Source organism: Ranitomeya variabilis, chromosome 2 (genome assembly GCF_051348905.1).
Source record: "Ranitomeya variabilis isolate aRanVar5 chromosome 2, aRanVar5.hap1, whole genome shotgun sequence".
NCBI classification, from domain to species: domain Eukaryota; kingdom Metazoa; phylum Chordata; class Amphibia; order Anura; family Dendrobatidae; genus Ranitomeya; species Ranitomeya variabilis.
Window position 1 is genome coordinate 443,183,088 of NC_135233.1, and position 25,061 is coordinate 443,208,148.

Here is a 25,061-nt window from a genome sequence, read left to right on the forward strand (position 1 = left end):
CACCACCCTTTTTGAGACTCCACCCCCTTTCAGGCAACCATCCCTCCTTGGGGTGCACACCGTGGACTCCCCACGGCCCTCTCAGGCCCCTTACCGCCTGTGCATGGCAGTCTACCTGCCCCAGCAGTTCCTCACGGCGAGGCTTCGCACTGTTTTGCAAGGCTCTGTCCTGCTCCGCAAGCCTCTGCACAGCACGGCTCCGCACCTCTCTGCACGGCTCTGCATCTCTTTGCACGGCTCCACAAGGCTCCGCTCTTCAGATTTCGAGGACCTGCCGATCCACAGCAAGCCGCCTGGAGTTTGTGGACCCGCCAATCATCAGCAATCACCTGCTGTACTCCTCCCAGGTACCTCCTGGACCGATGCTCGCAGTCTAGCACCAATTGTGGGGGTTCCGTACTCACTCAGGTGCGAGGGGAGGCGTATTTATTTAAAAGGTCCATGCGGGTTTATTTGCTTCATAAACCCAGCAGTAACAACAAAAGGAAAGCAGCCTTCAGTGCAGGCAAAACAACACACAAGGTCCTTAGCTGGGGTCTCTGCTCCCTCAGGCCTGTGGGCACACAGGCTGGGGCAATGTCCAGCATGCAGGCTCAGTCTGCAGCCACACACAGGAGGCCTTCTACCTCCCAAGACACAGACCATGAGCCAAACAACAGCCTCCATTATGTAGGCTGAAACCACACCCACAGGTAGCCAAAACTTCCCATCTCTCATAGCTACCCGCAACCCGGACCCAGGTGCACTAAAGCAAAATACTCCGGGTTACATCACAGGGAGCAGCCATCTCTGTGACACATACCTCCCATTGATTACACGGCCATTGCCCTCCTTACAGATGATAAGGAGCCATTACTGAGCAGATCCTGATGATACTCACATGTGGCCTCGGTCACTGGAGCAGATGTCTGGCTGCAGCTCCCACTGACTGTCTGTACAGTGACATTATATTCTCTGCCTGGTAGTAATCCTGTGAAATTCACTTGTGGACTCGTAGTTTGTGTTGTGTTATTGATGGCTCCTGTTAGACTGACTGTATAATTATCCACTTGTCCTGCTGATTTTGTCCATGAGGCATCAAGAACATCAACCGACTGGTAATTATTCATGGTGATGGTGGAAACTTGTCCAGGAACTGAGAATAATATAAAACACAGACAGGTTAGTTATACAGCAGTTACCTCAGGCATAATATCATTAATTGGCCTATAGTTACATGTTTTTTATATAACTAATAAGTATATTAGAAAATTGTTACATTACTATGTAAAGTATAAGTAGCTACCGGTATTTAAAAAAAAAAAAGTCTCATTATTGGTTTATAATGATCAATAATGAGAACTGTGTTCTTCTTTATCTGATCTCATGTTTTATTAATAAACTATAATTCAGGAATAATTACCGATATTAATAAGGAAGATAATCAGTCTGTAATGGGGAGTTTATAGCCGTTATATGGTAATGACCTCCAGGCTGAGCCTCTTGTTATAGCCAAGGTCTTTTCTCAATTAGCTGTAGTTTCCACTTATCGCTGTCATATACAGTCCCCCATCATCCTCATTCCCACATTGTGGTTTATGGTTTGAATTCTGTTTTCTATTTAAAGGACCCTACATTGAGCCTCTCCCCGGTCAGTAATGAAGTGACAGAGCTGTTATATGTCTGACATTGAAGGAAAATGTCTCCAGTTCTTGATAAGTAATTATACTAGCCAATATTTATGTAATTAGTGACATCTTCTATTAATGATGTAATCTATCAGATAAATGAAGTCCAACTTGTATCCTATGGGATCCACAGGGGATGAAATGTTTCTATATGTTCTAAGCACATGATATACAGTGGGGCAAAAAAGTATTTAGTCATTCAGCAATAGTGCAAGTTCCACCACTTAAAAAGATGAGAGGCGTCTGTAATTTACATCATAGGTAGACCTCAACTATGGGAGACAAACTGAGAAAAAAAATTCCAGAAAATCACATTGTCTGTTTTTTTATCATTTTATTTGCATATTATGGTGGAAAATAAGTATTTGGTCAGAAACAAACAATCAAGATTTCTGGCTCTCACAGACCTGTAACTTCTTCTTTAAGAGTCTCCTCTTTCCTCCACTCATTACCTGTAGTAATGGCACCTGTTTAAACTTGTTATCAGTATAAAAAGACACCTGTGCATACCCTCAAACAGTCTGACTCCAAACTCCACTATGGTGAAGACCAAAGAGCTGTCAAAGGACACCAGAAACAAAATTGTAGCCCTGCACCAGGCTGGGAAGACTGAATCTGCAATAGCCAACCAGCTTGGAGTGAAGAAATCAACAGTGGGAGCAATAATTAGAAAATGGAAGACATACAAGACCACTGATAATCTCCCTCGATCTGGGGCTCCACGCAAAATCCCACCCCGTGGGGTCAGAATGATCACAAGAACGGTGAGCAAAAATCCCAGAACCACGCGGGGGGACCTAGTGAATGAACTGCAGAGAGCTGGGACCAATGTAACAAGGCCTACCATAAGTAACACACTACGCCACCATGGACTCAGATCCTGCAGTGCCAGACGTGTCCCACTGCTTAAGCCAGTACATGTCCGAGCCCGTCTGAAGTTTGCTAGAGAGCATTTGGATGATCCAGAGGAGTTTTGGGAGAATGTCCTATGGTCTGATGAAACCAAACTGGAACTGTTTGGTAGAAACACAACTTGTCGTCTTTGGAGGAAAAAGAATACTGAGTTGCATCCATCAAACACCATACCTACTGTAAAGCATGGTGGTGGAAACATCATGTTTTGGGGCTGTTTCTCTGCAAAGGGGCCAGGACGACTGATCCGGGTACATGAAAGAATGAATGGGGCCATGTATCATGAGATTTTGAGTGCAAACCTCCTTCCATCAGCAAGGGCATTGAAGATGAAACGTGGCTGGGTCTTTCAACATGACAATGATCCAAAGCACACCGCCAGGGCAACGAAGGAGTGGCTTCGTAAGAAGCATTTCAAGGTCCTGGAGTGGCCTAGCCAGTCTCCAGATCTCAACCCTATAGAAAACCTTGGGAGAGCGTTGAAAGTCCGTGTTGCCAAGCGAAAAGCCAAAAACATCACTGCTCTAGAGGAGATCTGCATGGAGGAATGGGCCAACATACCAACAACAGTGTGTGGCAACCTTGTGAAGACTTACAGAAAACGTTTGACCTCTGTCATTGCCAACAAAGGATATTTTACAAAGTATTGAGATGAAATTTTGTTTCTGACCAAATACTTATTTTCCACCATAATATGCAAATAAAATGATAAAAAAACAGACAATGTGATTTTCTGGAATTTTTTTTCTCAGTTTGTCTCCCATAGTTGAGGTCTACCTATGATGTAAATTACAGACGCCTCTCATCTTTTTAAGTGGTGGAACTTGCACTATTGCTGTATGACTAAATACTTTTTTGCCCCACTGTATGTGCCAAATGGGACTTCATGGGGGGTAGAGATTTAAGTTCTTCTGTTGTGAATAAATAAAAAAAGCTGCATTTACCAGTTAGGTCATAAAAAGACTGGAGATGATCATGTTTGGTGCTCAAGGCAGAAAACTATTCACTCTTATTCCTCTATTCCTTGTGAGAGGATCATTACAGTAGTGCGGGTGGTGATATAATGTCTGTATGACATCTTGTATCAGCAGCTCTTCAGTCAGTGACTTGTAATTCACACATTACTGATTCCCTTTATTCTCACCTGTGCAGGCCGTATTAGACACCGGATCTGATTCAGTGCTGTTATCGGCAGCTCTTGTATAGACCAGGAATGTATATGTTTCTCCTGGTGTCAGATTTATTATTGTCGCTGATTCACTTGTCACTATTGTATTATTTATCATTGTGGCTGATGAGTTGAATGTCTGGACTCTGTAGCTGTAAGACGTCTGATACTCATCAGGTTTACTCCACGTCAGAGACGCAGAATATGAGGTCACAGCGCCGATCTGCAGAGATTTCACTGATATCGGTTCTGAAAAAAAAATTAATACACGCAATCAGTGCGGATACAGAATAAGAGGCCAACATGTAGTATTATCTGATAGGTAACCGCTGACCAAAAACTCAGAGTTAGGACAGCAGACTGTAACCCCATCAGATATTATACTGGCTGTCTAGAATAGAAATACCTATCTGCAATTTTCCATAACCAATGTCTATGAGTTGTGTCTGATATTGCAACTGAACTCTTTTGACGTGACATGGGAAGAGCTACAAAATCACATATTATTGACGGGTTTGGTGCTTAGAAGTCTGCAGCCATGTGCAATCCTTTATGTCTAACACTCTTAGGCCGGTTACACACGTCAGTGGCTCCGATATGTGTGGTGACAGTTTCCTCACGTACCGGAGACACTGACTCACGTAGACACATTAAAATCAATGTGTCTCTGCACATGTCAGCGTGTTTTCGCAGACCGTGTGTCCGTTTGAAAAACACGGAGACATGTCAGTGTTCGTGGGAGCGCACGGATCACACGGACCCATTAAAGTCAATGGGTCCGTGTAAAACACGTACCGCACACGGATGCTGTCCATGTGCAGTCCGTGTGCCGTGCTGGAGACAGCGCTACAGTAAGCGCTGTCCCCTGCTTTGGGTGCTGAAGCCGCCATTCATCCCTTCTCTCCAGCAGCGTTCGCTGGAGAGAAGGAATGAAAAATCAATGTTTTATTATTTTTGTCTTTAAAATAAAGATCCTTGTCACCTCCCCCTCCCACCCCCTGTGCACCCGCCCGCTGTAAATAAAATACTCACCCGGCTCCCTCGATGCTTCCTCTCAGCGCCGCAGCTCTTCCTGTATGAGCGGTCACGTGGTGCCGCTCATTACAGAGATGAATATGCAGCTCCACCTCCCATAGGGGTGGAGCCGCATATTCATCACTGAAATGAGCGGTACCACATGACCGCTCATACAGGAAGAAGCTGCGGCGCTGAGAGGAAGCATCGAGGGAGCCGGGTGAGTATTTTATTTACAGCGGGCGGGCGCACAGGGGGTGGGAGGGGGGTGGTGACAAGGATCTTTATTTTAAACACAGAAAAACAAAAAAACAATGATTTTTCATTCCTTCTATCCAGCGAACGCTGCTGGGAAGAAGGAATGAATTCCGGCTTCAGCACCAGATGCAGGGGACAGCGCTTATCTCTAGCGCTGTCTCCTGCACGGTCCGTGTGGTCCTCAGCGGGCACACGGGCGGCACACGGCTGCCGCCCGTGTGCCACACTGATGTGCCACGTGAGCACACGGACACACGGACACGGATAACTCCGGTACCGGAATTATCTGGACGTGTGGGACAGGCCTTACTGGTCTTCAATAGATGAATAATTACTGGTCTGAAGGAGACAACACATCACACACTTACTACACATTGTAGACTATATATGACTGGAGTTTTGGTTGACAATATTCTTGTAGTCTAGATCAACCATTTTTCAGGTGCATGCGTCAGTATATCCCACTCATATTAAAATGGTGCAGATTTCGTTGAGAAACCCATGAAAATTTTCTTAGGGAGAACATCAGTTCTCAATTTATTAATTTTTTTATTAACGGTGAATTTCCAACTTTTGGCGTTTATACCATATCCACATGACATGTCATAAGTGTCTGATAGGTGTTGGTTTCAAGGATAGGAAAAATGTAGCCTTCAGAAAAGCCATGGCTCGAGTGACTCAGGACTTGGTTTGTAGGGCACTCAGGATTATAATAATTATGGGAAGAAGCACAGGCTCTGTGGGTCCAAAACTTTAGAGTGGTTGGTCAGTGGGGGGGTGTTTACAGTTGAGCCGGGTTTATCTGTTTGAGGAGGCATGGGGGCTAGCAATCGGCACAAGGCACCAAGAGCAAAGGTCCCGCCCTACCGCTCTTTAATTTAGGGGTTCAAGTAAGGTAAAATATCAAAATGTTGGATGATGATGTGATTTGGTAATTTCAGCAGGCGGGGTGAGGAGGTTCTTGGAGTTGGTGGCAAAATTTTGGTGGGGAAGTTGTACATCAGGTGGATGGTAACCTCCCCTTTATGTTTGGTTTTTAGTTAACTGGCTGGCGGATTTTGAGACTCCACATGGTGGAGTCTGTGGGACAGTGTTATGGCAAAAGGTTTTCTTGCAACAAAGGTTCCCCCGAGCTTGTGGTCGAGGCTGGAGGTAATGCTGGATGGTTAATAATTACGTACTGTTTTCCACCAGGTTTTTGGAGCTCCAAGAACCTCCTTACTAAAAGTTATTTATTGTAATATTTGAATAATAAAAGGCCGATTTGGCCAACTTACCCAAAGAAAAGGTGTTCCAAGTATTAATTTGAGGGTGGGGGCAGGAGTTTCCCTGGGAGCGGGGTGGTGTTGTGAAATGGTGGGGTGGTCTCAAGATGGAACAGTTGGAACAGTTTGGAGGGAAGCCTCTACAATATGGCAGTCATGGGTTTTACTCATCCCTGTTCCCCAGTCTACGAAAGTTACAGACAAAGCTGAGAAAGCATCTCTTGGCCTTAGTGTAACATTCATATACTTCAATGAAGAGGGCTCAAACAATAGAGGACACAGCTCCATTAAAGGGCAAGTCAATGCAAAGGGCGGCAGTCACTAAAAGAAAATCACGAAAACCCTATTGTCCATGTAGGTGAAGGCATCAACATGGAATCTGCACTCATCATGTGTTTTACAAATGTTCCAAGAAGCTGCCATTAATGTCTAAGATGGAATGTCTACCGTTCATGCCACACTCAAAATTATTTCATTGCTCTTTTCATTTTTACGGCATTCAGTACATTCTATGATATTTTTCAAACAGTTTTTGTAAGACGGTGGAAAATTAATCCTCAAACCACTTATAAAATTTATGGGTTGCAAATTACCATAATTTCCCCCCTTTACGCTCTTAGCTTCAGCTACATTTATGCAGTCACAAAGAGGAATTTGCATAGTTGCTGTCACATACAGATCACCTTTTACTTCTCCCAATAAACAGTGAGAGAAACAGGAAACTTTGATAGTTGGAATATGACGGCAAGTAAGCAAATGCAATACCTGCAGTCTGGTGAGCGCTGAGATCAAGCAGATTCCTGACAGTGTGCAACACGTTCGCTGTCAGGATTCACTTAGAACGACTGCAGAAATTTAGTTGGAGCACAGAAAATGCTTTTAAGAATTCATGCCGTAAGAACTCCAATTCTATGTTGGTGGCTATTAAGGATGGTCATGTCACCTGCATACAGTTCCCTGATTACTATGTAAATGCTATGCCGGTACAGGTAGGTTTGTACTGCACTATGGAAATATATACAGGATAGACCAAGAAAAACAAAACTCTGTTTCTGATGCCTAATTCTGAAGATACAAGCTACATGAGAGTTGGGGAGGGGGATACTACTTAAAGAGAACCTGTCACCCCATTTTTTCCGTATGAGATAAAAATACCGTTAAATAGGGCCTGAGCTGTGTGTTACAATAGTGTATTTTGTGTACCCTGATTCCCCACCTATGCTGCCGAAATACGTTACCAAAGTCGCCGTTCCCTTTAATTGTAAGTAGTGCACAAGATTTCTAGGTAAGGAGTAGCAGTGTATCGAAGTCAAGAGAGGCAACAAGCAAGAGATCTAAGACAAGCACATAGCGCTCTTTCACATGTCAGTTATTTTGGTACGTGTGGTGACAGTTTTTATACGCACCTGAGACACTTACACATGTAGACCCATTCAAGTGAATGGGTCTGTGCACATGTCCATGTGTTTCCATGGATCGTGTGTATGTGGGCAAAATACTCTGACTTGTCTGGTTTTTGACTTGTCTGGTTTTCAGCTGCCACAAAATGTCCCACACACATGCACACTGATGACATCTGAGTGTCATCAGTGTGACACATACCAGCACTTGGAAATCAGCGGTACTGTTAGCGCTGTTCCCCAGTGCCGGGTGCTGAAGACAGCTCACATGATTGTCCCCTGCTCTGCCTTTGATCAGCGGGAGCAGGGGACAATGTTGAGAGTTGTATTTAAGTGTAAAATTAAGAATAAAATAAAAAAATCACATTATATTCACCTTAACAGCTAATCCCCTGCATTTGTCCCCTATAATCAAGCAAAACTAAAAAACAGCAATATCCCTCACCTATCCGAAGTTGAAAGTTTCCCTCTGGCTACAGGCAGGCAGCTGGGGCTGGTATTCTCAGGCAGGTAATGGGCCATGGATATAGATCCCCCCAGCCTAAAAATAGCAGCCCGCAGCCGCCCAGAAAAGGCACATCTATTAGGCCGGCGTCACACTGGCGTTTTAAACGGCCGAGTGCAATGCGATAAAAATCACATTGCACTCGGACCAATGTTAAGCTATGGGGCAGCTCCCACCAGCCGACTTTTTGTCGGCCGTTTTCCTCAGTCCGAGACAATCGCAGCATGCTGCGATTGTCTCGGACCGAGGAAAACTCTCGGCTCATTCGCACCCATATAAGCCTATGGGTGCGAGTGAGACAACGCACATCACTTGGATATCATCCGAGTAATGTGCGTTATAAGCGGACCTCAGCAATGGAGGAGATGGAGAAATTCATTTCTCTGCCTCCTCCGCAGCTGTGCTCCGATCCTCCCTATGCAAGAGAATCGGAGCACAGACGCATGACACTCGGCTCCTGCTCTCGCATCGGATGCAATATGCCAGTGTGACACCGGCCTTAGATGCACCAATTCTGGTGCTTTGCCCGTCTCCTCCCACTTGCCCTGTGTCTGTGGCAAGTGAGGTTTATATTTGTATTGTCCGGTGACATCAAGCCCAGGGGTTAGTAATGGAGCGATGTCTGTAAGGCGCCTATGAATTACTAATCCTATAGTTATATTGTAATTAAACACATAGCAAGAATAAAGTTCTTTATTTGAAATAAAAAAAGCTAACTTTTTTTATTTAAAAATAACAAACACCGTTTTACTCACCTAACGCCTATTCTATTGAAGCCCTGGTCTCCTGTAAAAAACAAACAAAAAACAACCATATTCCTCACCTATCCAAAGTTCTGTCCCATGTCGTAATAGTTTTCAACCTGGACGGTGCCAAGATGCAACCGTCCAGGCTGACAACCACTGGAGAATAATCTGCTGCTCAGTGACTAACAGTTATGTCATCAAGCTGTGTGCATGAGATTTCTGAAATCTCATAGACTTTGCTAGTATTGTAAAATGCAGCTGAAAATTTGCATTTAAAAACACATTAAAAACACTAAAAAAGAGTAATGTCGATCCTGAAATGTTTCTGGTGTATGTTTACATCACTTCACCATTGTTGGACCCCCTCTACCACTAGGCCAATGTATTTTACATTGAAAGGGTCACCCCACCAGGAAAATACTGTCCCTATTACAAGTTCCTAGAAAATGGCAACAATGATGGTAAGACCCACTTGTATAGACCGATGTGGTGACCGGAGAGCTCTGATACCCCCGGACTCCCACTGTTACCACAGCTATGGAGTAATTAGTCCCAGATATCAGGCTCTGGAGGGTGACACGTGTTGTGGGACTTGTCACAGATAAAGTAGTTGATGGATATATTTCATAGCTTATATTATATGTCTTATTCACACCGGCCATATTTACTGGCTCCAACCAAGATAATGTCATGTTCTTTGTTGTAATTGTGGTAAAGGATAACATTCCAGGTGGAGTTGGATCTGCAGAGAAAGAGAAATACAGAGAGGTGAGAACATATCCAGCATCTGTATAAGGCCGGAGTCACACACAGAGAGATACGGACGAGTCTCGCAGGTTAAAAAGAAGCTCTGGCACTGGCACTTCGGAGCGGAGCGGGCAGCCGCATAGCAATACATGGAGCCGCACGCTCCGCTCCACAGTTCCGGTGCCAGAGCTTGCTTTTAACCTGCGAGACTCGGCCGTATCTCTCTGTGTGTGACTCCGGCCTAATAAGGTAAAAGTGCCGGTAACAGAGGTGAATGGTGATATGAGGATGATAAGGAGCCATTACTGAGCAGATCCTGATGATATGTGCACCCATTCATTAAGTATCTGGTGCAGAAATTTTTGAATCTCTTGGCAGGAAAAATGTAGCATGTGTTTTTTGTGCAGATTTTTCCACACTCGTTAGTATGGTTGAAATCTGCAGAAAGAATTATTATTCTGTATATTTTAGGCTAAGTTCTCACTGGGCTTTTTTGCTGTGTTTTTTTTTTCTGCAGCATAACCTGAGTGCTTGGCAGGAAAGAAGCTGCTGCAAAAACGTAAGTTTTGCTGCATTTTTGGTGCAGATTTTGGTGCGTTTTTCATACTTTTTTTTTTATTCAATGCAATGGTTGAAAAAAACATGAAAAAATGCTGAAAGAAGTGACATGCTCTATGTAAAAAAAAAACAAGCAAAGATCAAAATAGTGATGACAAACAAAACAATGTGTGTGCAGGAGATTTATGAAATGTCTTAGGCTTTGCTGGTACTGTAAAAAGCAGCTGAAAATTAGCATAAAAAATGCATTAAAAAAAAACTGCAAAAACGCCCAGTGTGAAATCTTCTCCAAATCGGGGGTCAAAAATATGCAACGTGTGCATGAGACTTCAGGATTCTCTTTCACTTTGCTGGCATCAGGAAACCTTTCATGTTTTGTGAAAAACCTATGCAGAAAAAAACGCAACAAACTTACAACCTGTGCACACAGCCAAATACAATAAAACTGTTGGTAAGGGCAGAGACAATCGCATCGTAAACCTCGTACTGGCCATCGGCTCTCCTGATCTGAGCTTGACAGCTGCATAGTAATCCGTCATGCTGCCTTGCTCAGGTCAGGACAGGTGCTGGGCCAGTCTGTGCAGTGCGATGGGATTCTCGCACGAGAAATACGGCAGTCAGTCTCTGCCCTAAGGAGCCATTACTGAGCAGATCCTGATGATACTCACATGTGGCCTCGGTCACTGGAGCAGATGTCTGGCTGCAGCTCCCACTGACTGTCTGTACAGTGACATTATATTCTCTGCCTGGTAGTAATCCTGTGAAATTCACTTGTGTGCTCGTCGTTTGTGTCGTGTTATTGATGGCTCCTGTTAGACTGACTGTATAATTATCCACTTGTCCTGCTGGTATTATCCATGAGGCTCCAAGAACATAAACCGACTGGTAATTATTCATGGTGATGGAGGAAACTTGTCCGGGAACTGAGAATAATAGAAATCACAGACAGGTTAGTTGTACAGCAGATACCTCTGGTATAATATCAGTAATCGGCCTATGGCAGTACAACACTTACATGTTTGCTATCCGGTGAATTGAGCAATAAGTATGTAAAATGTATTATTAGTGATTTACATCAGTCAGTAATGAGAATTGTTATTCCTCACTTACATATTATATATTTTTTTCATTGTTAAACTATAAGAGAAGAGTAATTCAATCAAGGCCGGACTGGGACAAAAAAGCAGCCCTGCCACAAAGACCCCACCAGCCCACAAACTATAGGGGTACGTTTCCACGTTCAGGTAACGCTGCTTGTTTGACGCTGTGTAGAGCCGCAGCGTCAAACACGCAGCGTCCAGATGTTCCAGCATAGTGGAGGGGATTTTATTAAATCCCGTCTCCACTATGCGTGGTAACACGCACCCGTCGGCCCTGCGATTCCGGACATGCTGCGCGTCTTTTAAGATCGCAGCATGTCCGTGTACCTTGCGGTGCCGCTGCGCCGCCGCAAGGTATATCACAGGGCCCTATGTGTGGGGTGCAATGATGCCGGATGTGTACAATGAACACATCCGGCATCATCGCGTCACAGAAGGGGGCGGGGCTTAGGGCGGAGCGGGTTTGCCGCTCCGTCCATACCGCCGGCCATCCTGAAAGTGGACACGTACCCTAAGGGTATGTGTCCACGTTCAGGATTGCATCAGGATTTGGTCAGGATTTTCCATCAGTATTTGTAAGCCAAAACCAGGAGTGGGTGATAAATACAGAAGTGGTGCATATGTTTCTATTATACTTTTCCTCTATTTGTTCCAATCCTGGTTTTGGCTTACACATACTGATGAAAAATCCTGACCAAATCCTGATGCAATCCTGAACGTGGACACATACCCTAACACTCCTCATCCCGATCAGTGATTTTTGCTTTACTTTGTCGTGCCCCTCACTCTCCTAAAAGGAGATATTTGAAGAGTCACATGTGATGCCGCCACAGTGCATGTGATCGACCACAGCTGCATTTACATGGTGCTCTACAGAGCTCCGATTTTCAGGATCATAGGGATCCCAGCAGTCGGATCTTCAGCAATTGTAGAGTTATCCCCTATCCAGAGGAGAGGAGATTACTTGGGATAATCCATTTAAACAGCTTTTCCAATATTTTATTTTTATTTGACCATAGTAATATTGAAAATACTAAACCAATATTGACCCTCCCAAAGTCCAATGTCGCCTCTTCGACAACAAGACAGGAGAAGTGGTACTGTGCAGTGTATACAGGGCCAGCTCCAGGTTTTTGTGGGCCCCGGGTGTAAGAGTCTCAGTTGGCCCCTTTAACACTTATCACAATTCATAATGCACAGATATAGAAGAGAAATATAGGCATAGTACAATGTCAAAGATTTCACTTTTTACATTACATGAGTGATATCTATTGTACTGTACATTGTACAATAGGTCAGAAACTGGACGGTATATTGCTCTATACAAAATAATGAGCCCCATATATTGCTCCATACAGATTAATGAGCCCCATATTATGCTCCATACAGTATAATGATCCCCATATATTGCTCCATACAGAATAATGAGTCCCATATAATGCTCCATACAGATTAAAGAGTCCCATATATTGCTCCATACTGAATAATATGCTCCATATAATGCTCCATACAGTATTATGGGTACCACATAGTGCTCCATACAGTATAATGAGCCCCATATGCTACTCCATACAGTATAATGAGCCCCATACCTTGCTCCATACATATAAAAAGGTAATACACGTCACTCTGCAATGAAGATAGGTGCACGGAAAGGGGTACCACTCCCTTACATAAATTAGAAAAAGTATCCGGCACTCAAATGTAGATGCAAATAGAATTTATTTTAATGCAATCCCAGGTTTTATGTAACGTTTCGGTCCGTAACATAGACCTTCTTCAGACAGATTGCTGTGGTTAATCAGAGTCCTGAAAAGGCAGCGCGTGGAAAAGGATGTGCTCCTGTGTAGAGAAGGCGCCCTAATGAGCCCCATATGCTACTCCATACAGTATAATGAGCCCCATACCTTGCTCCATACATAATGAGCCCCATATAATGCTCCACATAAACTAGGTCCCATATAATGCTCCATACAAAATATGATGGGCTCCATATAATGTTCCAGTACATTATGGGCCCACATATTGCTCCAATCAAACTCCAAACAGAATGGGCCCCATATAATGCTCTATACAGTATATGATGGGCCCCATATAATGCTCCAGTATATGTTGGGCGCTACATATTGCTCCCAACAGAATGGGTCCCATATAATGCTCCATATACGGTATAATGGGCCCCATATGATGCTCCAGTATATACTGGGCCCCATATTATGATTCAGTATAATGGGCCACATATGATGCTCCATACATAATATTTCCCATATAATGATCCAGTGTATAATGGGCCCCATATGATGTTCCAGTATATGATGGGCCCCATATATTGCTCAAAACATAAAAAAAAAACAAAACCTGAACTCCTCACCTCCCCTCGCTGGCTGCTGCTCTGCTCCGGACTTCTCAGCGTCGGCATCTTCCACTCTCTGCACTGTGACTGTTCAGAGCAGAAGGTGCACAGACGTGACGTCATCGCACCCTCTGACCCGAGACGTCACAGTCAGAAGGTGCAGAAGATGTCGCATCGGAGGAGCGGGAAGAGGTGAGTATCGCAAGTGTCGGGGCCCTGAGCAAGTGGAGGAGAGGTGGACTCTCTATTAGCCTATGTGGCAAAATTTCAGTTCCACAGCAGAAAAAAGGTTGTTATGGATCTGAAACGTTGCCACATGGGCTAATAAACAGTCCGCCACTTTTTGCACAATTTATCAGCGTGATATATATATATATACACACGCATACAGAGTGGAGCTGTGTATCTGGAGCGCCCCCAGACGCAGGGCCGCGGGGTACTCGGTACTGGGCCTCTCTGTCTCGGTCCTGGGGTTGTCACGGTGGCTAGACCCGGTCCGTGACCCTGCTAAGGGGCGTCCAATGAAAGGTGTGATGAGGTGCGTGGTGCAAGGTGCGAGGAATAATGACACAGGGTTGCAGTCTCTTTACCTCTTTACTGACGGCTTCAGGATCCGCAATCCAGAGTACTGCTAACAGGGCTGGCTGAGACCGGCCGGTCCGAAGGCACATCCAGAGTTCCCTTTGCAGGTGGAAAACAGTGCCTACCTTCTAGCGCCTGTGTGTTGTAGTACCTCCCTGCTGAGCACCACGGGGTAGTCCTCACAACTGTTGTGTCTGTTTCTGATGTTCTTTCTCTCTCTGTCCCCCAGATGATATGGCTAGGACGCACCCGTATGACGGGGTAGGCCTGGAGTTATTCTGGGATCCTAGAGACGCCCCTCTCCCACAATTGCCTCCTTTGTCTTCGTTAGGTGATTTAGGTGAGACAGCCAACCTATAATTAACTGTCCTGCCGCTGTTTAAAGTAATACGTAGAGTCTCTTACTTCCTCGGTGCTCCGGCCACCGGCTATACGCCTCAGAAGGATGTTGCCACGGTCTTAAGGGCACGACTCCTTCTGGTTCTCTCGCCTCTGTGCTAAGATCTCGCCTCTCACTTCTCCACAATATACTCCGCTTCGTGTCCTTTCTAAGGAGCCTGCCGCTATACCTCACAGGCACAGCTCCGTAACGATCTGTCCTTTTCGCTAGGCCACTGTCAGGATCCCACCCCTGACAGGTCCTCTCCCGAACTCTCCCGGGCTGCTTTCTCCCCAACTTCCTGTCCAACCCCCAGTTTTACCAGAGTGTGAGGAGTGGCCTAATAGATAGAACCACCCCCCTGGTGGCCGGAGTGTGGAGTGTAGTGTGTGTCTGTGATACCTGGTCAGGTGAACTCCTTTAGTGCAGTCAGACGTAACATCACCCCCCTTAGTGGCAGAGCGACAATACTGCAACGACCAGGACTCTTGCGCTGCATATCACACATTGTACAGTATATATCCCCTCATAGAAATATATACAGCCGAGAACAGGCGCGCGGGTAGGAGCTCCGGCAGTCCCTGATACGTGCAGAGCTCCACAGGGGCGGAGATCAGAGTGCGCTCTCTCTGCCCATAAAGAACGCCCTGACGTGCCAACATCAGCGCGTTCTTAACCCTATGTGTGTCGCAGCAGCCAGCGGGAAAATGCCCGGTTGGGCAGATTATCAATCCGGGCCTGAACTCAACACAAATATCAGAACATTAGTACTTTTCTTTGCTAGAGTCATTGCCTACATCACAAATTCCAACCATGTCACGTTTGCTCCTTTTTTATTAATAGGAAAACATTGAGCAATTTCATCTCGCTGCATCGTCATTAAGCCCTAGCCTAACAAAATTCCCCGTTTCACCGTCCCTGTTCTCACCTGTGCAGGCCGTATTAGACACCGGATCTGATTCAGTGCTGTTATCGGCAGCTCTTGTATAGACCAGGAATGTATATGTTTCTCCTGGTGTCAGATTCATTATTGTCGCTGATTCACTTGTCACTATTGTATTATTTATCATTGTGGCTGATGAGGTGACATTGGTCTGGACTCTGTAGCTGTAAGACGACTGATACTCATCAGGTTTACTCCACGTCAGAGACACAGAATATGAGGTCACAGCGCCGATCTGTAGAGATTTCACTGACATTGGCTCTGAAAAAAAAAAAAAAAGAAATTTGTCAAGTATTAGGCTGGTTTCACACTTGCGTTTTTATCTGCATGCGTTTTTTAAAAAAAACGCATGTGTGAAAAACGCATGTAAATGCGGTAAAACGCATGCGTTTTTTAGACGCATGCGTTTTTATAGAAAAACACAAGAAAACACAAGAAAAAACAAGAAAACCCTAACCCTACCCCTAACCCTAAACGTGACTGAAATACGTGGCACTGAAATACGTGCAACTGAAATACGTGGTACTTAAATACGTGGCACTTAAATACGTGGCACTTAAATATGTGCCACGTGGCACTTAAATACGTGGCACGTGGCACTTAAATACGTGGCACGTGGCACTTAAATACGTGGCACGTGGCACTTAAATATGTGCCACGTGGCACTTAAATACGTGGCACGTGGCACTTAAATATGTGCCACGTGGCACTTAAATACGTGGCACGTGGCACATGGCACTTAAATACGTGGCACGTGGCATGTGGCACTTAAATACGTGATACGTGGCACTTAAATACGTGGCAATATGACTGTCAGAAAATGTTCATTAAACGGTTAGGGGTGAGGTTAGGGGTAGAGTTAGGGTTAGGGTTTGGATCCCTTTATCACCTTGATGGTGGTGGGTGGCTTTTCAGTGTGTTTTCTGGTTTTTTTCTATAAAAACGCATGCGTTTTTAGCGCACACAAACGCATGTGCTTAAAAACGCATGCGTTTACATAGACCGCAATGCATTTTTTTGCCGCGAAAAAACGCATGCGTTTTTTCGCGGCAAAAAAACGCGCAAGAAAATACTGCAGGTAGCATTTTTGAAAATGAACGCATGCAGACAAAAAACGCATGCGTTTGAAAACACGACCAAACGCATGTGCAAAAAAACGCATGCGTATAGGGAAAAAAATGCATGCGTTTTTTGTGCAAAAAACGCTGCAGACAAAAACGCAAGTGTGAAACCAGCCTAGACATAATTAACATTTATATGTCTGACTGTGTCTCCCCCAGTTGAACATCCATAAATTATAATGTACAATTCAAACAACAATATTTCCTTTTGAAAATATTTTTAGATCCAATCATAGAAAACTACATATCTCTGACTTCCATCTCTATAATATGCTGAGGAAATAGCTCATTATTTTACCATTATATTCACGCTGTTCTTCAATAATCATAAATATTGAAGGTGTTAATATAATAATACAAACTATAATATAAAATACAATATTTAACTTAGTTTTTCAAGATCACATAGAACCTACTTGTATAGACCGATGTGGTGACCGGAGAGCTCTGATACCCCCGGACTCCGACTGTTACCACAGCTATGGAGTAATTAGTCCCAGATATCAGGCTCTGGAGGGTGGTGACACTTGTTGTGGGACTTGTCACAGATAAGTTAGTTGATGGAGATATCCCGTAGCTTATATTATATGTCTTATTCACACCGGTCATATTTACTGGCTCCAACCAAGATAATGTCAGGTTGTTTGTTGTAATTGTGGTAAAGGATAATATTCCAGGTGGAGTTGGATCTGCAGAAAAGGAGAGAAATACAGAGAGGTGAGAACATATCCAGCATCTGTATAATAAGGTAAAAGTGCCGGTAACAGAGGAGAATGGTGATATGAGGATGATAAGGAGCCATTACTGAGCAGATCCTGATGATACTCACATGTGGCCTCGGTCACTGGAGCAGATGTCTGGCTGCAGCTCCCACTGACTGTCTGTACAGTGACATTATATTCTCTGCCTGGTAGTAATCCTGTGAAATTCACTTGTGTGCTCGTCGTTTGTGTTGTGATATTGATGGCTCCTGTTAGACTGACTGTATAATTATCCACTTGTCCTGCTGGTATTATCCATGAGGCTCCAAGAACATCAACCGACTGGTAATTATTCAGTAAGATGGAGGAAACTTGTCCAGGAACTGATAAAATAAAATGACGAATGCAAATAGAATTAGACAATGTTCGTTATGTTATTTTTTCTGTAACCATTTCATTGTTGATCTAGTGCAAGTCAATCTGTTGCTTTGTAAAACATTAAAGGGGTTGTCCAGGTTTGGCAGCAAAGTCTGTAGTCACTCGTTGCACGCTGTCAGGATTCCCCAGTGCCAGAGTTGGGACCAGGCAATCATGTGGCCATGAGATGTGGCAGTCATGTGATTGCAAGTATGTGATAGGTAAACGTTCGGCCATATTCCGACTAGATGTGTGCTGCCTCGCTCAATTCAGTTGTACTGGGTGAAGCCGCACATATCTAGTGAGAATGTGGCCAAAAGTTTGCACATCACACATTTGCTGTCACATGACTGCCATGTCTCTTGGTCACATGAACGCCTGGTCCCATCTCTGGCAATAAAGAATCCTGACAGCATGCAATGTGTAGGTTATGAGGATTCCGAATTCTGCAGTCACAAAGCATGACTACAGACTTTCCTGCAAAACCTGAACAGCCCCTTTAACCCCTTCACGACATGCGCCGTACATGTACTGCGCATGTCGTGTCTTCCCCTTTGATGTGATCCGGTGCTGAGCCCACATCTTTCCCGGCACATGTCAGTTGAACTGCTGACATGTGCCCGGAACAGCCGCAAGTGGAATCGCGATCTACCCATGGCTGTTAACCCGTTAAATGCCACTGTCAAACTCTAACAGCGAGATTTAACGCGAACTTCCTGCAATCGTGACGTAAATCCCATCCATCGTTGACCCCATCACGTGATTATGGGTCACCAATGGGTCAGCAAGACAACCAGAGGTCTCCTGCAGACCTCTATGGTTGTCACTGCCGGATTGCTATGAGCGTCAGCGCTCATAGCAAGTGAGCATTTCTGCTGCATACAGGCGATCTGATCATCGCCTGTATGTAGCAGAACCGATCGAGTTGTGGCAGCTTCTAGTCTCCCATGGAGGCTATTGAAGCATGCAAAAAATAAAAAAAAAGTTTTTAAAAATATTTAAAAGATTAAAAAAACTTAAGTTCAGTTCACCCCCCTTTTGCCTCATTCAAAATAAAACAATAAAAAAATCAAACACACATATTTGGTATCGCAGCGTTCAAAATAACCCGATCTATCAATATACGGTATAAAAAAAAGAATTGTCCTGATCACTAAACAGCATAATGAGAAAAAAATTCAAAAAGCCAGAATTACGTTTTTTTTGTAGCCACAATATTGCATTAAAATGCAATAACGGGCGATCAAAATATTATATCTGCACCAAAATGGAATCATTAAAAACATCAGCTCGGTATGGAAAAAATAAGCCTTTACCTGACCGGAGATCACGAAAAATGGAGAGGCTACAGGTCTCGGAAAATGACGCAATTTTTTTTTTTACAAATTTTGGAATTTTTTTTCACCACTTAAATAAAAAAGAAGCTAGACATGTTTAGTGTCTATGAACTCGTAATGACCTGGAGAATCATAATGGCAGGTCAGTTTTAGTATTTGCTGAACATGGTAAAAAAAAAAAAAACAGTTGTGGAATTGCACTTTTTTTGCAATTTCACTGCAATTGGAATTTTTTCTGTTTTTAAGTACAAGATATGGTAAAACCAATGGTGTCATTCAAAAGTACAACTTGTTCTGCAAAAAAACAAGACCCCACATATCCATATTGACAAAAAAATTAAAAGGTTATGGCAGTGGGAAGGAGGGGAGCGACAAACAGAAACGCAAAAACGTAAAAGGGCTCCGTCATGAAGGGGTTAATACTACACGTGTAAATATTTTACATAGGAATCCACCACATATATATGCATTTTCCAATCATGCTATCCTCACCTGTGCAGGTCATATTTGACACCGGATCTGATTCAGTGCTGTTATCGGCAGCTCTTGTATAGACCAGGAATGTATATGTTTCTCCTGGTGTCAGATTCATTATTGTCGCTGATTCACTTGTCACTATTGTATTATTTATCATCGATGCTGATGAGGTGACATTGGTCTGGACTCTGTAGCTGTATAATGTCTGATACTCATCAGGTTTACTCCACGCCAGAGACACAGAATATGAGGTCACAGCGCCGATCTGCAGAGATTTCACTGATATTGGATCTATAATAAAATAGTATCAGCACGTTAGGACTATAGGTTGGACTCGATGAGTCTGTATATTTTTAACTATGAAACAATCAGGAAAATGCAACATGAAGTTTTATATAATAGTAATCATTGCTCAAGGCCTGAAAATCCAGAGTTGTAATTTGAGACAAGAGAGCAGACTGCGGCTTCAATCAAGTAATATGGTTTGATCAAAAATGAAAACCACAGAGATACCGTAAATATTGATGTCAGTTTCATTGTAGAAGTGGTGCCGATCTGCTGCACAATTAGGATTTCAAAAAGTGAAATCCACAATAATATCTTCAGCATAGATTATAATGGTGCGATTCCAATCTGCCGGGCCGGCCAGTCTACACGATGAGTCTGCTGTGCAGTGAGCGAATGACATTTAGGGTATGTGCACACGTTGCAGATTCCATTGCGGAGTTTTCTGCGCAGACTCTGCCGAATCCGCAGGTAAAATAACCTGCGTTTTACCTGCGGATTCACTGTGGGTTTCCTGCGGATTTTGCCTGCGTTTTTACACCTGCGGATTCTCATAATGGAATATGTGTAAAACGCTGCGGAATACGCACAAAGAATTGACATGCTGCGGAAAATAATCCACAGCTTTTCTGCGTGGTATGTTCTGCAGCATGTGCACAGCGGATTTGGTTTTCCATAGGTTTACATGGTACTGTACACCGCATGGAAAACTGCTGCGGATCCGCTTAGCGTTCCAATCACTGGGAGTCAAACCACTGTGACTCCCAACAATCCTGATGTTAGGGCTCTGAAACCGCAAGAACCGGCTCTGAAGTCCCGTCCTGAATGGAATGATGGTGCATAGTCTATGGGACTGCTGAGTACAGAGCTCGGCAATTAACGGCAGTCCCATTGGCAATGAATGTAGCAGAGGCCGAGCATGCACATCTCTGCTTCATTCATAATGGAGATGCCAGAGTACATTCTCATTGTTCCAGAGCGCTGACCTCAGGATTTCTGAGATCCCACTAGTCAGTCTTCAGACATCAGCAAGTTATCCCCTAACCTGTGGATTGTTGGGGGTGTCCCTCTTTAATTATGGATCAAATTATATCTACTTTTCAATTTCCACCTTTCACGTACAATGCAAAAAGTTACATGTTGCACTTTCAATTTATCACACACCATCATTTTTGATGGCCTATACCTAAACCTTTTGTAAATTGTACAAATTGTAATAATAATGTCATATTTTGCACCTATAAAATTGGAGATGGTGAGATTTCTTGGCGCCTAATGTATAAAAATGTGCGTCACAAACTGGAATTTAATTCTTTCAACATGCTCAAAGCAATTGATGCAACTCATAGTCAAACATGAAAATGAGGAGCTATTAACTATAAAAAATAATCTGGATAAAGATTTACTATCACTGAAATCCTCTATTACCAATCAGGAATATGTGGACTTTCAAAAAGACCTAAAAACCAAATTGCAAGCTGTGGAAGAGTCGATTATTGCAGTCATAAAACGTAAATTTAATCGAGATGTTTTTGACTATACTAACAAACAAGTATATGAATGGGGTAGATGGGAGAGGCAAATAAATCCACCTAAATCTATTTTAAAAAGACGTAACCGTACCTTTGCACATTGTAATCAAGTTACGTTTTCATCATCAGATCCAGAATCTTCTGATGTTTCTGTAGACTCTTCAAATTATGATACTCGTGCACAATCAGCAAGTAGTAACTCTAAATCTCAGACAAGTTACTATCGTAAATCAAAACAAAGTTACACTGGTTATTGAAAAAACGCATCAAAAACCGCACCAGGAGGAGCGGCAGAAAACATCATAGATGTGCCAACTATATTCCAGAATAGTCTGAGGAGTCACAACAAAACACCCCGCTAGATGTCATTAATTTGTCTTTTTGTGTTTTTTCCAGCTCGGACTTAAAATTATTGTCACGAGGTCTAAATTTTGCTCCTACCAACACCAATTTGGATATTTTTTCTACACTTAAAGACATTAACAAATTTGTGAGAGACTTGACAGTTAAAAGACATTTTTTTTCAGAAGAGGAAATTTCAGACTCATCTGTACCCTATAACATCAATGAGTTTTTTGGCATGGATTTTGCTGAACAGAATGGGCTACTATGTCTCATGGAATTGGACACTCAGAGAGAAACTCAGCAAGATGAAAATTCGGTTCCCTCATTCAGGACAAAAAATCCTACATTTTATCCTGTTCAGACTAGAACACAAACTATGGATAGATTCCAGGAAAATGTGGAAAGGGACATACGCAATTTAGTATTGAAATCAGATACATATGCTTCTAAATTTAATCTGAATAAATGTGAGCGAGAATTTTTGGAAAATATCCGCAGCAACCCTGATATCATTATCAAAATGTCAGATAAAGGGGGATCGGTGGTAGTGCTTAACAAATGTGATTACATGAAAGCTATGTTTGATATGTTATCAGATCAAAACACTTATATTCAACTGAAATCTGATCCAACTTCAGAATATCTTAAAATGTGCAAGGAAATTATTGATATTGGTATAAATTAAAATTTCTTTACTAAGAAACAGGCAGAATATGTATATGTTGATAATCCGAGGATTCCGTTTTTATACGGTCTGCCTAAAACACACAAACATGTCACACCACCGCCCATGCGTCCTATAATTTCAGGTATAGGGTCCTATAGTGAACATTTGGGTGAATGGCTGGATAGTATCCTGCAGCCTTTAGTACAGAGGGTTCCAGGTCATCTCAAAGATTCTAGAGAAGTACTTAATATGCTTAAAAATGTAAAATGGAATCCTAACTGGTGCTGGATTACATGTGATGTTATTGCGCTTTATACGTCCATTCCACACCAGATTGCATTACATGCAGTACATCATCATCTCAAAAATTATAGTTCCTGTTCTAATGATTTACAGTCTTTTATTATCTCAGTTCTATCTTTTTTGTTGTCACATAATTATTTTATGTTTGAAAACAAATTTTTTTTGCAAAAAAGTGGAGTTTCCATGGGGGCCAAATTCTCACCTTCTGTAGCAAATTTGGTCATGTCATGGTGGGAAGAACAATATATTTTTTGTGCAGATAATCCTTTTTCTAAACATATTCAATTATTTTCTAGATATATTGATGATTTACTATTGGTATGGAACGGAGATCAGGAATCTATCATACAATTTGTATCTTACATGAATAATAATCCCTTTAATCTTAAGTTCACTTTTTTTTCTGATTACAACTCTGTATCCTTTTTAGATTTAGTTCTTACGGGATTACCACATCAAACTGTCCAAAGTCGCACATACCGCAAACCAGGTGCTGGGAACACTATTTTACATGCTCAAAGTTTCCACCCATCCCACACAATTCATGCAATACCAGTGGGAGAGGCTATTAGAGCCAGAAGGAACTGCAGCAATGATTTAGCATTTGAACAGGAAAAACATGTCATTAAAAAACGTTTGAGAAATAGAAACTATCCAAATTGGTCTCTGGACCGGGCTTTTGATATAGCGCACAATAGATCTAGACTAGACCTTATTCAGTCCCCTCACTCCAATTATACATCACAAAATCCAGATCGCAATGCTTTGGATAAACCAGTATTAGTGCTTACGTATAGCACACATTTCAAGTCTATCTCAAATATTGTGTCGAAAAATTTAAATATTTTACGTGATGATCATATTATGGACACAATTCTTCAAAACGGGGTCCGCATTGTATCGAGACGTGCTCCAACTTTGGGTAATATTCTTTCTCCGAATTTTGTGCATTCTAAAAAATATGCAAATCCCTCCAATTGGTTATTTACAAAGGGTTTTTTTAAATGGGGCACATATCCTTGCAAAACATGTACATATGTGAAAAAAACATCAACATTTTGCGGTTCTAATGACTCAAGGATTTTTTCCATGAAGAATTTTATGAATTGCAACTCTGATTATGTGGTCTATATCATTGAATGCACACACTGCAATCTGTTGTATGTTGGTTCCACTATTAGAAAATTAAAAGAAAGATTTCGGGAGCACCTCAATGATATTGTTCAGCCTACTTTACGTCATATTTCTAATGTTTCAAATCATTTCATTAATACACATAAGAGACAAACGACACATTTAAGAGTATATGCCATTGAACAAATCCATAGGGATATACGAGGAGGAGATAGGGAAAAAAAACTGCGAGACAAAGAAGCATTCTGGATTTATTTACTTGACACACGTACTCCTACAGGTTTAAATCTTAGAAAAGAAATTATGTTGCATTACTAATTTATTTTTTATCTCAGATATGTCATATGTATACTATATTTATATAATTTTTTTTTTTTTTTTTTAATTTATTTATTTATTTTAATTTTTTTTTGTTTGTTTGTTTGTTTGTTTTGTTACTGTGATTGTATGTTACTTAATTATTTTTTTCTCTTTTGATATTTCTTTGTATTATACACATAATTTTCTGCATTGTAGTAGGTGCGGTTCTCCAATTATATCTTGTATTCATTTCACCTGTGACGGATGCTTTTATATTCGAAGCGCTCACCTGGATCACTTGCTGTGGACTAAGAACACTTCGTGTTCGAAACGCGGTCAGCTGTATCATGGTTGTCCTTCCATTCTCTGGATATTGCTGATTTTTGACATGCAGTGTTTCCTCTCTTTTTTTAAAAAATAATTTTGAATAAAGAATTTTGGATTTTATACATTTTCCTGAGCTGGATTCCTTTCTTACTTTCACCGTTCCCAGAGAGCTTTGGCAGAAGCCCTTTCCGTCCTCGGACTAATTAAAACTTATGGAGATCATTCAAGAAGGGTGAGCTGAAATTTTCTGTGTGTGTTTTTCCATAAAAATGTGCGTACCTTGTAATAAATTTGTGATATTCAGAATAATCTGATTATTATAGACTCAGTCTACAGAGAGGGACAGAAAGTTGATGTTGGACTTGAATAAGACATAACCTGCCGAAACATTTGGCCAATTCATAGACTCTTATGCTTTGTTGATGCAGCACAAATTTGATTAGGATTTCAGAGCGGAATTAAATTCAATGTATCTAAATAAGGTTATTTTTTTCTGCATCACAGAAAAAAAAAACATT

The 25,061-nt window shown here is 42.4% G+C and overlaps 1 protein-coding gene across 1 annotated transcript in view; it reads right to left on the reverse strand.

Annotated features, from left to right (window-relative positions):
• Positions 1-25,061, reverse strand: part of LOC143806510 (receptor-type tyrosine-protein phosphatase beta-like) — a 131,420-nt gene that overhangs the window by 98,312 nt on the left and 8,047 nt on the right. Inside the window, exons 3-10 of the mRNA XM_077287126.1 lie at positions 19,666-19,941; positions 17,548-17,802; positions 17,135-17,407; positions 15,583-15,858; positions 10,909-11,163; positions 9,408-9,677; positions 3,724-3,996; positions 881-1,135 (exon numbers count right to left, since the gene is read on the reverse strand). Of these exons, the coding sequence (XP_077143241.1) occupies positions 881-1,135; positions 3,724-3,996; positions 9,408-9,677; positions 10,909-11,163; positions 15,583-15,858; positions 17,135-17,407; positions 17,548-17,802; positions 19,666-19,941 (2,133 nt within the window). The remainder of the gene's footprint in view (positions 1-880; positions 1,136-3,723; positions 3,997-9,407; positions 9,678-10,908; positions 11,164-15,582; positions 15,859-17,134; positions 17,408-17,547; positions 17,803-19,665; positions 19,942-25,061) is intronic.